General features: G+C 44.1%; 1 protein-coding gene across 2 annotated transcripts in view; it reads right to left on the reverse strand.

Annotated features, from left to right (window-relative positions):
- LOC126109863 (nascent polypeptide-associated complex subunit alpha, muscle-specific form-like) overlaps positions 1-14449 on the reverse strand; it is a 258491-nt gene that overhangs the window by 230759 nt on the left and 13283 nt on the right. For both annotated transcript variants that reach the window (XM_049914929.1, XM_049914930.1), the window contains exon 3: positions 12252-12295. In XM_049914929.1, the coding sequence (XP_049770886.1) occupies positions 12252-12295 (44 nt within the window). The remainder of the gene's footprint in view (positions 1-12251; positions 12296-14449) is intronic.

Genomic DNA, 14449 nt, shown 5'->3' on the forward strand with positions numbered 1-14449 from the left:
AGAAATACAATATTTGCAATTTGCTTCGTTTTGATTTTGACACTCACCTCAAAATTACATCACTAATTGAACTGTATTATTGTAAATCGATTTTAGTGCCCGTTTTCGTCGTTTTTTTGACAGCATGTCATCTGCAAACTGGCCATGAAGAAAACTATTGCATATTTGTGGAGAGCTGTTTCGAGGTTATGTACGTTTCTGTACTTACATTTTCCGTCCTGTTTCGTGTCCCTGGTTGATGTCTCAATCAGCTACTATTGAGTGCATTCCTTTCACTCAGTTTTTCACAAATTTCCACTCACTACTTCACCTCACATGCACGTACACAAAATGTGGCGAAATGAGATCTGAGCAGACACTTCTGACAATACACTCAGTGAGATGAGTCATATTATTGTCGTTGCTCACGTGTTAATCGTTGGTCTTGTGTTTATTATGGTGCTGATTTTGAATGTGTGTGTGTGTGAGTGTGTGTGTGTGTGTGTGTGTGTGTGTGAGAGAGAGAGAGAGAGAGAGAGAGAAAGAGAGAGAGAGAGAGAGAGAAAGATGGGTGGGGAGAGAACCAAGGAAATAGAAGGTTTTTTTTGTTGTGTTTGTTGTAGGGAGTCACCTTTGTATAGTTCCTTGAGTGATCCAAACTGTTTTGTTGCACAGTGTTTGTTGTGGATTGGCCAGAGAGCCAACCCACTATGAGAGGAAGCCGAAAGGCACGCGTTTTAACTCACGCAGGCTGGCGTGAGGTCTGGAACAGGTCAAGGAAATGAGACTAGCAAAAAAAGTACGTAGCTGCTGGAATACTTAACTTTAATCCATAATTGGTGAACATCGCTCTTGACGGTACATGTTTCACAGCATCAATAGCAAATGATAATGGCGCCTTGCTAGGTCGTAGCAAATGACGTAGCTGAAGGCTATGCTAACTATCGTCTCGGCAAATGAGAGCGTAATTTGTCAGTGAACCATCGCTAGCAAAGTCGGCTGTACAACTGGGGCGAGAGATAGGAAGACTCTCTCTAGACCTGCCGTGTGGCGGCGCTCGGTCTGCAATCACTGACAGTGGCGACACGCGGGTCCGACGTATACTAACGGACCGCGGCCGATTTAAAGGCTACCACCTAGCAAGTGTGGTGTCTGGCGGTCACACCACAGTGTTGTATCTCCATTCAGGACTCTGTTTACCTGTATTATTTGTTTCTGTATGTGGTAGTTCTTCTCTATTGTGAGTTTTTGATAGAGACTGTTGCTTTCTCTGAGGATCTTAAGATCAGTATCCATGTTTTTTGGGTGGTGGTTTTCTTGTATTAGATGGTCTGCAAAAGTGGAGTGTGTACTATCACTTCTTAGGGCTCTGAGGTGTTCGGAGTGCCTCGTTTTCGAATTTCTGCATGTTTGGCCTGTGTAGACCGACTGGCATGAACTGCAGGTTAGCTGATATATTCCAGCTTTGGAGAATTTGTCTGCAGAGGTGTTCTTAAATCTTAGATTCTTTTGTACTGTGTTATTTGTAGCCCTTGATTCTTCAGTATGTTTCCCACCCTGTGTACGTATTTGTTACTTTATGTTAGTGTGGGCCATACTGTAGGGTGTTCGTGGTATCCTGTGTTTGTTTGGAGCTTGTGCTCTTGGTTCTCTGTTGTGGTTGGTGATTTGTTGATGGTTTGTTCTCTTTTAATTTGTTTTTTAATTTTGTTGTTCAGTTACTTTATCATATGTGTGTTGTATCCAGTTTTTAAATCACAACACGGAACAACAAAAAGAGGAGCTTCAAACCTTAGTAACATGGGTAACTCTATTGATTAGCTTTTCCTATTAACATGAGCCAGCCGAAGTGGCCGAGCGGTTCTAGGTGCTACTGTCTGGAACCGCGCGACCGTTGCGGTAGCAGGTTCGAATCCCCCCTCGGGCATGGATGTGTGTGATGTCCGTAGGTTAGTTAGGTTTAAGTAGTTCTAAGTTCTAGGGGGCTGATGACCTCAGAAGTTTTAAGTCCCATAGTGCTCAGAGCCTTTATTTGGAAACTAAACTAAATTTTAGTAAGAGGGTTATACGCGACATGACAGAGACAAGGTTTCTGTTATGTTGTAAAGGCATACAAAATTACAACAGCATTGGTTGGGTTATACGTTTTGTTATTGGTGGACGAGGAAAGCGTTTCGCCGGCCGAAGTGGCCGTGCGGTTAAAGGCGCTGCAGTGTGGAACCGCAAGACCGCTACGGTCGCAGGTTCGAATCCTGCCTCGGGCATGGATGTTTGTGATGTCCTTAGGTTAGTTAGGTTTAACTAGTTCTAAGTTCTAGGGGACTAATGACCTCAGCAGTTGAGTCCCATAGTGCTCAGAGCCATTTGAACCATTTTTTTGAAAGCGTTTCAGACCCATCGTCGCTCAGAATAGACACGAAAAGACCTTAGGGGGTGGCACAAATGGCGTCAGTGAAACCGCCCCTCCCCTTGGGGCGGTGGTTTTGCGATCGAAAATGACAGTTCGCAGTGTGATGAGTAAATGCACAATCTTCTTGACAACTTTCTACACCGCTGACAGCCCCTGGGAGATTCAACCTTACTCTAAAGACAACGTGGGTCTGCAACCCAACTCACTGTGAGCTGACCCCTTTTGAGTATAGTGCGACTGCAATTTTTGCTCAGGAACACATAAATGGTTCTGAGCACTATGGGACTTAACATCTGTGGTCATCAGTCCCCTAGAACTTAGAACTACTTAAACCTAACTAACCTAAGGACACCACACACATCCATGCCCGGGGCAGGATTCGAACCTGCGGCCACAGCAGTCGCGCTCAGGTACACAGGGTGGAACCCTAGGGAGCGATCAAAATCATTCGACAAAATTTGAACGTTGTCCGAAGCAGCAAAGGGTGTTTATGTTTTTCAGCCATTCTGCTTCGCCCGCTTCTGTGGTGTGGTCGAGGGGGTGGGGGGTGGAGGGTGGGGGGAGGGGGGTGTCAACACTGACAAGTTTGAATAAACTGACCTCCCAGTTCGGCAACAACCTCGCTGGCACCTGTGTTGAGCACTTTCAAAACGTATCTGTACGGAGATTTAGGCAACCATTCAGCTGAGTGCTGCTCCGCCACTAATGTACTGCCAGAGGGCATCCAATCCAAGGGGTGTCGAATTTGCGAATAGAATAAATGTTAGGGGAAAATCTTATAATTAAATTTTCCTCTAGAAATTTGACTCTCATCTTTGTCTACGATGATGATGGAAGATGAAGAAATGAATGAACGCTCTAGAAGAGCGTAGCGTTTCACAGGATTGGAAAAGGGCACAGGTCATCCCCGTTTTCAAGAAGGGACGTCGAACATATGTGCGGAACTATAGACCTATATCTCTAACTTCGATCAGTTGTAGAATTTTGGAACACGTATTATGTTCGAGTATAATGGCTTTTCTGGAAACTAGAAATCTACTCTGTAGGAATAAGCACGGGTTTCGGAAAAGACGATCGTGTGAAACCCAGCTCGCGCTATTTGTCCACGAGAGGGCCATAGACACGGCTTCACAGGTAGATGCCGTGTTTCTTGACTTCCGCAAGGCGTTCGATACAGTTCCCCACAGTCGCTTAATCAACAAAGTAAGAGCATATGGACTATCAGACCAATTGTGTGATTGGATTGAAGAGTTCCTAGAGAACAGAACGCAGCATGTCATTCTCAATGGAGAGAAGTCTTCCGAAGCGAGAGTGATTTCGGGCGTCCCACAGAGGAGTGTCGTAGGACCGTTGCTATTCACAATATACATAAATGACCTTGTGGATGACATCGGAAGTTCACTGAGGCTTTTTGCGGGTGATGCTGTGGTATATCGAGAGGTTGTAACAATGGAAAATTGGACTGAAATGCAGGAGGATCTGCAGCGAATTGACGCATGGTGCAGGGAATGGCAATTTAATCTCAATGTAGACAAGTGTAATGTGCTGCGAAGACATAGAAAGAAAGATCCCTTATCATTTAGCTACAATATAGCAGGTCAGCAACTGGAAGCAGTTAATTCCATAAATTATCTGGGAGTACGCATTAGGAGTGATTTAAAATGGAATGATCATATAAAGTCGATCGTCGGTGAAGAAGATGCCAGACTGAGATTCATTGGAAGAATCCTAAGGAAATGCAATCCGAAAACAAAGGAAGTAGGGTACAGTACGCTTGTTCGCCCACTGCTTGAATACTGCTCAGCGGTGTGGGATCCTTACCAGATAGGGTTGATAGAAGAGATAGAGAAGATCCAACGGAGAGCAGCGCGCTTCGTTACAGGATCATTTAGTAATCGCGAAAGCGTTACGGAGATGACAGATAAAGTCCAGTGGAAGACTCTACAGGAGAGACGCTCAGTAGCTCGGTACGGGCTTTTGTTGAACTTTCGAGAACATTCGTCATGGGGACATTTAGTCAGCGCGAGAGCGTTACGGAGATGCTGAACAAGCTCCAGTGGCGGACACTTCAAGAAAGGCGTTACGCAATACGGAGAGGTTTATTATCGAAATTACGAGAGAGCACATTCCGGGAAGAGATGGGCAACATATTACTACCGCCCACATATATCTCGCGTAATGATCACAACGAAAAGATCCGAGAAATTAGAGCAAATACGGAGACTTACAAGCAGTCGTTCTTCCCACGCACAATTCGTGAATGGAACAGGGAAGGGGGGATCAGATAGTGGTACAATAAGTACCCTCCGCCACACACCGTAAGGTGGCTCGCGGAGTATAGATGTAGATGTAGATGTAGATACTTTCACCGAGGGGTCAAGCATTATATTGCTCCCTCCTACGCACATCTCGCGAAGAGACCATGAGGATAAAATCAGAGAGATTAGAGCCCACACAGAGCCATACCGACAATCTTTCTTTCCACGAACAATAGGGGACTGGAATAGAAGGGAGAAGCGATAGAGGTACTCAAGGTACCCTCCGCCACACACCGTCAGGTGGCTTGTGGAGTATGGATGTAGACGTAGAAAGTTTGTGCTACAGCTGGGGCTTGAACAAAGGTCTTCTTACTAACTAGGCAGAAATGCTAGCCATTATACCACCGGAGCGCTATAGTTGACCTTGCTGCACGTACTAGCAAAGTCCGATGCCTTCCTTAACAGCCGGCCGGAGTAGCCGAGCGGGTCTAGGCGCTACAGTCTGGAACCGCGCGACGAGGTTTAAGTAGTTCTAGGGCACTGATGACCACTGATGTTAAGTCCCATAATGCTCAGAGCCATTTGGACCATTTTTGAACCTTCCTCAACAGAAACTTCAATTCACATCTTCAGCTTATTTCCCCTTCTTATATCGTCAGTACTGCCGAGGCTCTCCAGCACTGGAATAGTACCTTAGCGTTGGACATATCTATATACCACCTGCACCTGAGGTACATCATTTGGTGGTGATAAGTTCCTATGGGACCAAACTCTTGGGGTCATCGGTCCCTAGACTTAACTACTTAATCTAAAAAGGGCCATCACAGAAGTTGGGAAGGAAAACATAGGTACAAAGATGGTAGCTGCGAAGAAACCATGGGTAACAGAAGAAATACTTCAGTTGATTGATGAAAGGAGGAAGTACAAACATGTTCCGGGAAAATCAGGAATACAGAAATACAAGCCGCTGAGGAATGAAATAAATAGGAAGTGCAAGGAAGCTAAGACGCAATGGCTGCAGGAAAAATGTGAAGACATCGAAAAAGATATGATTGTCGGAAGGACAGAGTCAGCATACAGGAAAGTCAAAACAACCTTTGGTGACATTAAAAGCAACGGTAGTAACATTAAGAGTGCAACGGGAATTCCACTGTTAAATGCAGAGGAGAGAGCAGATAGGTGGAAAGAATACATTGAAAGCCTCTATGAGGGTGAAGATTTGTCTGATGTGATAGAAGAAGAAACAGGAGCCGATTTAGAAGAGATAGGGGATTTATTAGAATCGGAATTTAAAAGAGCTTTGGAGGACTTACGGTCAAATAAGGCAGAAGGGATAGATAACATTCCATTAGAATTTCTAAAATCATTGGGGGAAGTGGCAACAAAACGACTATTCACGTTGGTGTGTAGAATATATGAGTCTGGCGATATACCATCTGACTTTCGGAAAAGCATCATCCACACAGTTCCGAAGACGGCAAGAGCTGACAAGTGCGAGAATTATCGCACAATCAGCTTAACAGCTCGTGGATCGAAGCTGCTTACAAGAATAATATACAGAAGAATGGAATAGAAAATTGAAAATGCGCTAGGTAACGATCAGTTTGGCCTTAGGAAAAGTAAAGGGACGAGAGAGGCAATTCTGACGTTACGGCTAATAATGGAAGCAAGGCTAAAGAAAAATCAAGACACTTTCATAGGATTTGTCGACCTGGAAAAAGCGTTCGCCAATATAAAATTGTGCAAGCTGTTCGAGATTCTGAAAAAAGTAGGGGTAAGCAAGGGGTAAGCTACAGGGAGAGACGGGTCATATACAATATGTACAACAACCAAGAGGGAATAATAAGAGTGGACGATCAAGAACGAAGTGCTCGTATTAAGAAGGGTGTAAGACAAGGCTGTAGCCTTTCGCCCCTACTCTTCAATCTGTACATCGAAGAAGCAATGATGGAAATAAAAGAAAGGTTCAGGAGTGGAATTAAAATACAAGGTGAAAGGATATCAATGATACGATTCGCTGATGACATTGCTATCCTGAGTGAAAGTGAAGAAGAATTAAATGATCTGCTGAACGGAATGAAAGTCTAATGAGTAAACAGTACGGTTTGAAATCGGAGAAAGACGAAGGCAATGAGAAGTAGTAGAAATGAGAACAGCGAGAAACTTAACATCAGGATTGATGGTCACGAAGTCAATGAAGTTAAGGAATTCTGCTACCTAGGCAGTAAAATAACCAATGACGGACGGAGCAAGGAGGACATCAAAAGCAGACTCGCTATGGCAAAAAAGGCATTCCTGGCCAAGAGAAGTCTACTAATATCAAATACCGGCCTTAATTTGAGGAAGAAATTTCTGAGGATGTACGTCTGGAGTACAGCATTGTATGGTAGTGAAACATGGACTGTGGGAAAACCGGAACAGAAGAGAATCGAAGCATTTGAGATGTGGTGCTGTATACGAATGTTGAAAATTAGGTGGACTGATAAGGTAAGGAATGAGGAGGTTCTACGCCGCATCAAACCAGTCAGTAGACTGATGACAAAAAAAAAAAAAATCTAAGTTACGCTAAGGACAACACACACTCGAGCCCGAAGGAGGACACAAACCTCCAACGAGGGGAGCCGCGCGAACCGTGGCAACGCGCCTAAGACCGGGCGGCTACTTCGAGCGGCGTACAGGATTTCCCCATTATGCGGTGGTGGTGTAATCGCTAGCATTTCTACCTAGTATGCAAGGAGACCTGGACTGAAGCCCTGGCTGTGGCACAAATTTTAATTTATTTCTTTAGCTTCCCTCACTATCGTAGCCAGGGAAAAAGATGCACGGATTACCTTCAGATCCGTTACTGAAAACGTTTTATGGAATAACGTTAAAATAACAAAACATTGTAAAAACTACATTGGAAAATTTTGTACATGGCTGCACGTTTAGAGACCGTGAATAGTTACAATTGAAAGAAAAACAGCCCTCGGTCACTATTTTTTACAAATTAACCAGATTTCAACACTGCTAGGAGTGTTTTCCTCAGAATTTAAATCAAAGAATGGTCTATATTCAGTAACATGGTTACAGAATTATGACTAAAACGTATGATAGGGTATAAGTACGGGATCATCGTAAAAGACTGACAGTACTTATATGTCATTTATAAAATAATAAATATGCCAAAAGGGCATTAGTCACAAAGATATTTAAGATAAAGAAAACTGGGATGTCGAGCCACTAAGGGCTGCTCGTTACTTGCGTGGTGCAGGTTGCAAAACGGACTCTTTCTCTTAAATATCTGTGACCGTGTTGTAGAATATAGACCATTCTCTGACATAAATTCTGAGAAAGACACTCCTAACAGTGTTGAAACCAGGTTAATTTGTTAAAAATAGTGACCGAGGGCTGTTTTTCTTTCAAATGCACATTGGAAAATTTCATGAAGCTGGGTTGTAACACTCCATACACTAACTTATTGACTACTTCCTCGAAGATCTGAGAGAACGCTTTCACTAGGACGTTAAGCTACCAGAAAAGATGAAACGGTATTAATGTAATAAAACTGTTCGAAATTAATGAGGGGCAGTAAAGTTGAAGTTTCTGACAGGCAATCAGAAAAAAAGAATGCTTGAAAATTAAATATGACATCTTCCTTATGATGTTGATAAGAGAACTGCTTGTAGCGGTTTCAGCATATGCCTAAAAATAAAGCAATAATTCTAAAAATGCAGGGTGTTTCCGTAAAAGCGTGCAAAAATTTAACAGGCTATAGAGGATACTCCACTAAACAATTTGAGGTAGGGAACCCGGGATTGGAGAAGCCAGCTTAAGGAGAGAATATGAATAAAATCACATTACTGTGTACTTTTTTTATTTACATTCGTTACAGTTCACTACAATACCGTCATTGACGCAATGATTGCACCATTTGTACTGTGGCTTACAAAATGTGCCGAAATTGACGGCCATCAAACTCAATGCAAGGATGAAGATTCTGACACACCCTGACAAATACCCCTGGAGTGTTTCGAATAGCCGGCCGGGGTGGCCGAGCGGTTCTAGGCGCTACAGTCTGGTACCGCGCGACCGCTACGTTCGCAGGTTCGAATCCTGCCTCGGGCATGGATGTGTGTGAAGTCCTTAGGTTAGTTAGGTTAACGTCGTTCTAAGTTCTAGCGGACTGATGACCTCAGAAGTTAAGGCCCATAGTGGTCATAGCCATTTGAACCATTTTGGTGTTTCGAATAGCATCACAAGCAGCTACAATTCTGGTAACTAATTCGATCTCCGTATCCACTCGGGTCTCATACACAAGTGACTTTAGGTATTGGTTCAAATGACTCCGAGCACTATGGGACTTAACATCTGAGGTCACCAGTCCCCTACACTTAGAACTACTTAAACCAAACTAACCTAAGGACATCCTGCGACCGTAGCAGCAGCGCGGTTCCGGACTGAAGCGCCTAGAACCGCTCGGCCACAGTGGCCGGCACTTTAGATATCCCCATAGGAAATATTCAATAGGATTCAGATCGAGTGAGAATAGCCAGCCATGGAACAGTGCCTCCTCTTCCAAACCAGCGACCAGGAAATACAGCACTGATCTGGTTGCAGACATCCACAATGAACTGAGGCAGTGCATCGTCATGTTGTATCCACATCCTCTCACGTTCTCCAGCAACTGAGGTAGAACCTCCACCAACCTCAAGTATAGGTGACAATTCAGATGGCCAGGTAGAAGATATGACCCAATGAGATTGTCGCCCACAATGCAGCCCCAGATATTCACAGCAAAAGGTGTGATGGTGTGACTCTGCTACAGCGTGAGGGTTTCCCTCATCCCACACATAGCTATTCCTGCTGTTCGCAATACCGTCGTGATCAAATGAGGACTCGTCAGTAAACTCCCTAGTAATTAGGCTGGTCCTCCTTGTTTCCTCTCAGGAAATAAAGTAGTACATATACTGGGTGATCAAAAAGACAGTATAAATTTGAAAACTTAATAAACCACGGAATAATGTAGATAGAGAGGTAAAAATTGACACACATGCTCGGAATGACGTGGGGTTTTCTTAGAACCAAAAATAAACAACGTTCACAAAATGTCCGACAGATGGTGCTGGACAGCAAAACTGCTACCGTGACGGGTGAGAGGTACGCCGATATGTTACAGAATCGCATCATCCCCAGCCTGGCTGATAAACACCTGCTGGAACGTACGATGTTTATGCAGGATGGCGCTCCACCCCATATTGCCCGACGCGTGAAACATCTCTTGCGCGCGTCGTTTGGTGATGATCGTGTGCTCAACCGCCACTTCCGTCATGCTTGGCCTCCCAGGTCCCCAGACCTCAGTCCGTGCGATTATTGGCTTTGGGGTTACCTGAAGTCGCAAGTGTATCCTGATCGACCGACATCTCTAGGGATGCTGAAAGACAACATCGGACGCCAATGCCTCACCATAACTCCGGACATGCTTTACAGTGCTGTTCACAACATTATTCCTCGACTACAGCTATTGTTGAGGAATGGTGGTGGACATATTGGGCATTTCCTGTAAAGAACATCATCTTTGCTTTGTCTTACTTCGTTATGCTAATTATTGCTATTCTGATCAGATGAAGCGTCATCTGTCGGACATTTTTTGAACTTTTGTATTTTTTCTGGTTCTAATAAAACCCCATGTCATTCCAAGCATGTGTGTCAATTTGTACCTCTCTGTCTACATTATTCCGTGATTTATTCACTTTTCAAATTTATACTGACTTTTTGATCACTCTGTACGCATGTTAGTTGTAAATAAGCTGATAGACAAGTTTACTTCCATATCTCCTTCAGATGGCTTCTCTGAGCCGACCTAAAATTGTTCAGTGGTGCACCCTCTACGTCCTGTTACACTTCTGCACGCTCTTACGGGAAAGCCCTATATATGAAAGTACCTGGCGACAACTACTGGGTGTTGAAGAGGGACAACAAGGATGAGGATCTTGAGAGCAAATAAAAAAAGAGAAAGTTCGACAATTAAATTATAACATGCTACTCTAGGCCCTGCTAACTGATAGAGTATCTACGAGGGTGAGTCAAATGAAAACCTTAAATTTGTAATAACACATCGAAATTTCGTGGCGTTATCTTGTAAGTTGGTAAGCGTGCTACAAACGGCGTGCAGAATGGCCTGTAGGTGGCAGCATAGTGCAGATGCACACATACCGTCGCAGTGTCAGTATAAAGATGGCCGCCCCACTTGCGACTTGCATCATGGAAGAACAGCGTTCTGTTATTCGGTTTTTGCGTGGTGAAGGTGTGAAACCTATTGAAATTCGTCGACGAATGAAGGTTCAGTACGGTGATGCACGTTTGTCACAGCAGCAGGTCTACGAATGGACTAGGAAGTTCGCAAATGGTGTGACTTCAGTGCAAGATGCTCCTCGTCCAGGTCAGGTACAACGAATTGTGACTCCATAGAACATTGCAGCAGTTGAAGCCATAGTGAAGGAAAACTGCCGAGTGACACTGAATGATATTGCACCTTGTTTACAGATTAGTCATGGGTCAGCACACCACATTGTGCATAATGTGCTCCAGTTTCACAAAGTGTCTGCAAGATGAGTGCCACGGCAGCTGACTCCTGAAATGAGAGAACGACGTGTTGATGCTTGTGTAGAACTTCTTCGGCGCTTTGAACGAGAAGGTGATGGCTCCCTTGCAAGAATAGTTACTGTGGACGAAACCTGGGTTCACTTCCACCAACCAGAAACGAAAAGAGAGCGAGCAAGGAATGGTGCCATTCCTCATCACCATTCCTCATCAACAGAACCATCAGCAGGGAAGGTTATGCTGACTCTCTTTTGGGACGAAAAAGGCGTCATTTTGGAACATTACATGCCTAGAGGGACCACTGTCACCAGTGCATCATACACAGATCTCGTAAAAACTCGTCTGCGGCCTGCAATCAAATCAAAGCGACGTGGACTGCTGTCAGCAGGTCTCCTTTTGCAACATGACAATGCAAGGCCCCACACTGCCTGTACAACAGATGCAACAATTACAGACCTGCATTTTGAGTGTCTTCCTCATCCACCATACTCACCAGACCTTGCCCCAAGTGATTTCCATATGTTTAGGGCACTCAAGTTGCGATGGGAGGAAAGAAGTTCCGTTCTGATGAAGCCACGCAGTGCAGGAGTGGTTGTGCGGACTACCAAAAGAATTTTTTTCTAAAGGAATTTATGCACTTTGCAAGCGCTGGATGACTTGCATTGAGCGTGGGGGAGATTATGTTGAAAAGTGATACAGCTTTGTACCACTTCTGCACAACAAAAAATATATTAAAAAAATATTTAAGGTTTTCGTTTGACTCACCCTTGTATTTTTGTGAAATCATCTGACAAAAATTTTAAAAATTCATGCTTCTGTAATAGTTTTACTCATTGCTGTGCGCCCACTGAGTCTGATGGTAGTGGACCCAGTACTGAACCTCATGGAACTCCACCGGTGATTCCTGCCCTACTAAAAATCTCCCTACATGGAACTCCATAGGTGATTTCTGGCCAACTAAAAATCTCCCTAATCTCTACATCTCTTCGACTCTCAGAGAAATGTATGTGAGCTGTACTTACTGTTCCCTGTGTGGTCTCGTCTACGCCGCTGTCATGATCACCCTCTGGAAGAGAAGGAAGCAGAATTGCCGATTAGTATGGGAAATGGCGTCAGGAAAATGACACACATGTTGTACGGCTTAAATGGAATTTCCAAATATCTGCTTAACTATACTTTTACATACTCTACAAATGTACAAGAAGCCTTTTCTTGACTTTTAAGAAATCTCACAAATGTCGCACTTTCGTACGGAGTATTTTGTACAGACTTACTGTGTACGTCGCAGGAGGGACGCTGAAGCTTGTGGCGACACTGTCAAAAACAAAAGATCGCAACAAAATAACGGAAATGGGACGAGGGGAATACAGAGAGAGAGCAGAACGGTGGTGGCAGGAGCTTGAAGCGAATGGCGGAGGATGCTATAGCAATCTTTGTTTACGCCTCGGACGTCAAGCGTTCGCTGAAGGTGTAGGGTTGCAGGCACAACACACAGGGTATGTGGAGGAGCTGAAAACAAAAATAAATAAATGAATAAATCAAATATAAGGAGATATAGTTAAGTAGCACACCAAAAATAGAGCAATGGAATAAAAAATTAAAACGAGAAGTAGGAGATAGTAAGAAAAAATGTATACGCAGCATAGGAAGATAAAAACGTGAAAAGCACAGAGGAATAACAGAGGTAGGGTCAATGATCTCCTCTCGCTGGCCACTTGCAACTGAGGCGAATGCATCCGGAATGACCCCACAGCGACTGTAGAACCGTGGTGTTCACTTGTTGTTGCCTTCAGGCTGAAGACTGGTCTGAAGGAGTTCTCCATGTTACTCTGTCCTGTCCAAGTCTCTTCATCACTGAATAACCACTACAAGCCGGCCGCTGTGGCCGAGCGGTTCTCGGTGCTTCAGTCTGGAACCGTGCGACCGCTACAGTCGCAGGTTCGAATCCTGCCTCGGGCATGGATGTGTGTGATATCCTTGGGTTAGTTGGGTTTAAGTAGATCTAAGTCTAGGGTACTAATGACCTCAGATGTTAAGTCCCATAGTGCTTAGAGTCACTTCAACCTACACCCCATTTGAACCTGCTTATTTTATTCATCTTCCCCTATAATGCCCCCCCCCCCCCCCCCCAATACTTTCCTCCAGTACTAAACTGATGATCCCTTCATGTCTCAGAAAGTGTCCTATCAACCGACCCCTTCTTATAGTCAAGTTGTGCCACAAATTTCTTTTCCTCACAATTCTCTTCAGTCCCTCCTCATTAGATATGTGATCTATACGTCTAATCTTCAGCATTCTTCTGTAGCACCATCCTATGTAATGTAAAGTAAACATCTCAATGTGAAACTATATTCATCTCTGTGCCATGCAGATAAATTTGCAGCAAAAATGGTTAAATTTCGATACATAACCCCAATCACTCGCGCAGAAAATAATTGTGGCTGTGTTATGTTTATCTTTACGTGATGCAGATAAATTTGCAGCAAAAATGATTAAATTTCATTGCATCATCTCAATGGCACACCCATAAAATAATATTCGCCACACTTCTACATCTACATCTACATACATACTCCGCAATCCACCATACGGTGCGTGGCGGAGGGTAGCTCGTACCACAACTAGCATCTTCTCTTCCTGTTCCACTCCCAAACAGAACGAGGGAAAAATGACTGCCTATATGCCTCTGTACAAGCCCTAATATCTCTTATCTTATCTTTGTGGTCTTTCCGCGAAATGTATGTTGGTAGCAGTAAAATTGTACTGCAGTCAGCCTCAAATGCCGGTTCTCTAAATTTCCTCGGTAGCGATTCACGAAAAGAACGCCTCCTTTCCTCTAGAGACTCCCACCCGAGTTCCTCAAGCATTTCCGTAACACTCGCGTGATGATGAAACCTACCAGTGACAAATCTAGCGGCCCGCCTCTGAATTGCTTCTACATCCTCCCTCAATCCGACCTCATAGGGATCCCAAACGCTCGAGCAGTACTCAAGAATAGGTCGTATTAGTGTTTTATAAGCGGTCTCCTTTACAAATGAGCCACATCTTCCCAAATTCTAGCAATGAACCGAAGACGACTATCCGCCTTCCCCACAACTGCCATTACATGTATGTCCCACTTCATATCGCTCTGCAATGTTACGCTCAAATATTTAATCGATGTGACTGTGTCAAGCGCTACACTACTGATGGAGTATTCAAACATTACGGGATTCTTTTC

Source organism: Schistocerca cancellata, chromosome 12 (genome assembly GCF_023864275.1).
Source record: "Schistocerca cancellata isolate TAMUIC-IGC-003103 chromosome 12, iqSchCanc2.1, whole genome shotgun sequence".
NCBI classification, from domain to species: domain Eukaryota; kingdom Metazoa; phylum Arthropoda; class Insecta; order Orthoptera; family Acrididae; genus Schistocerca; species Schistocerca cancellata.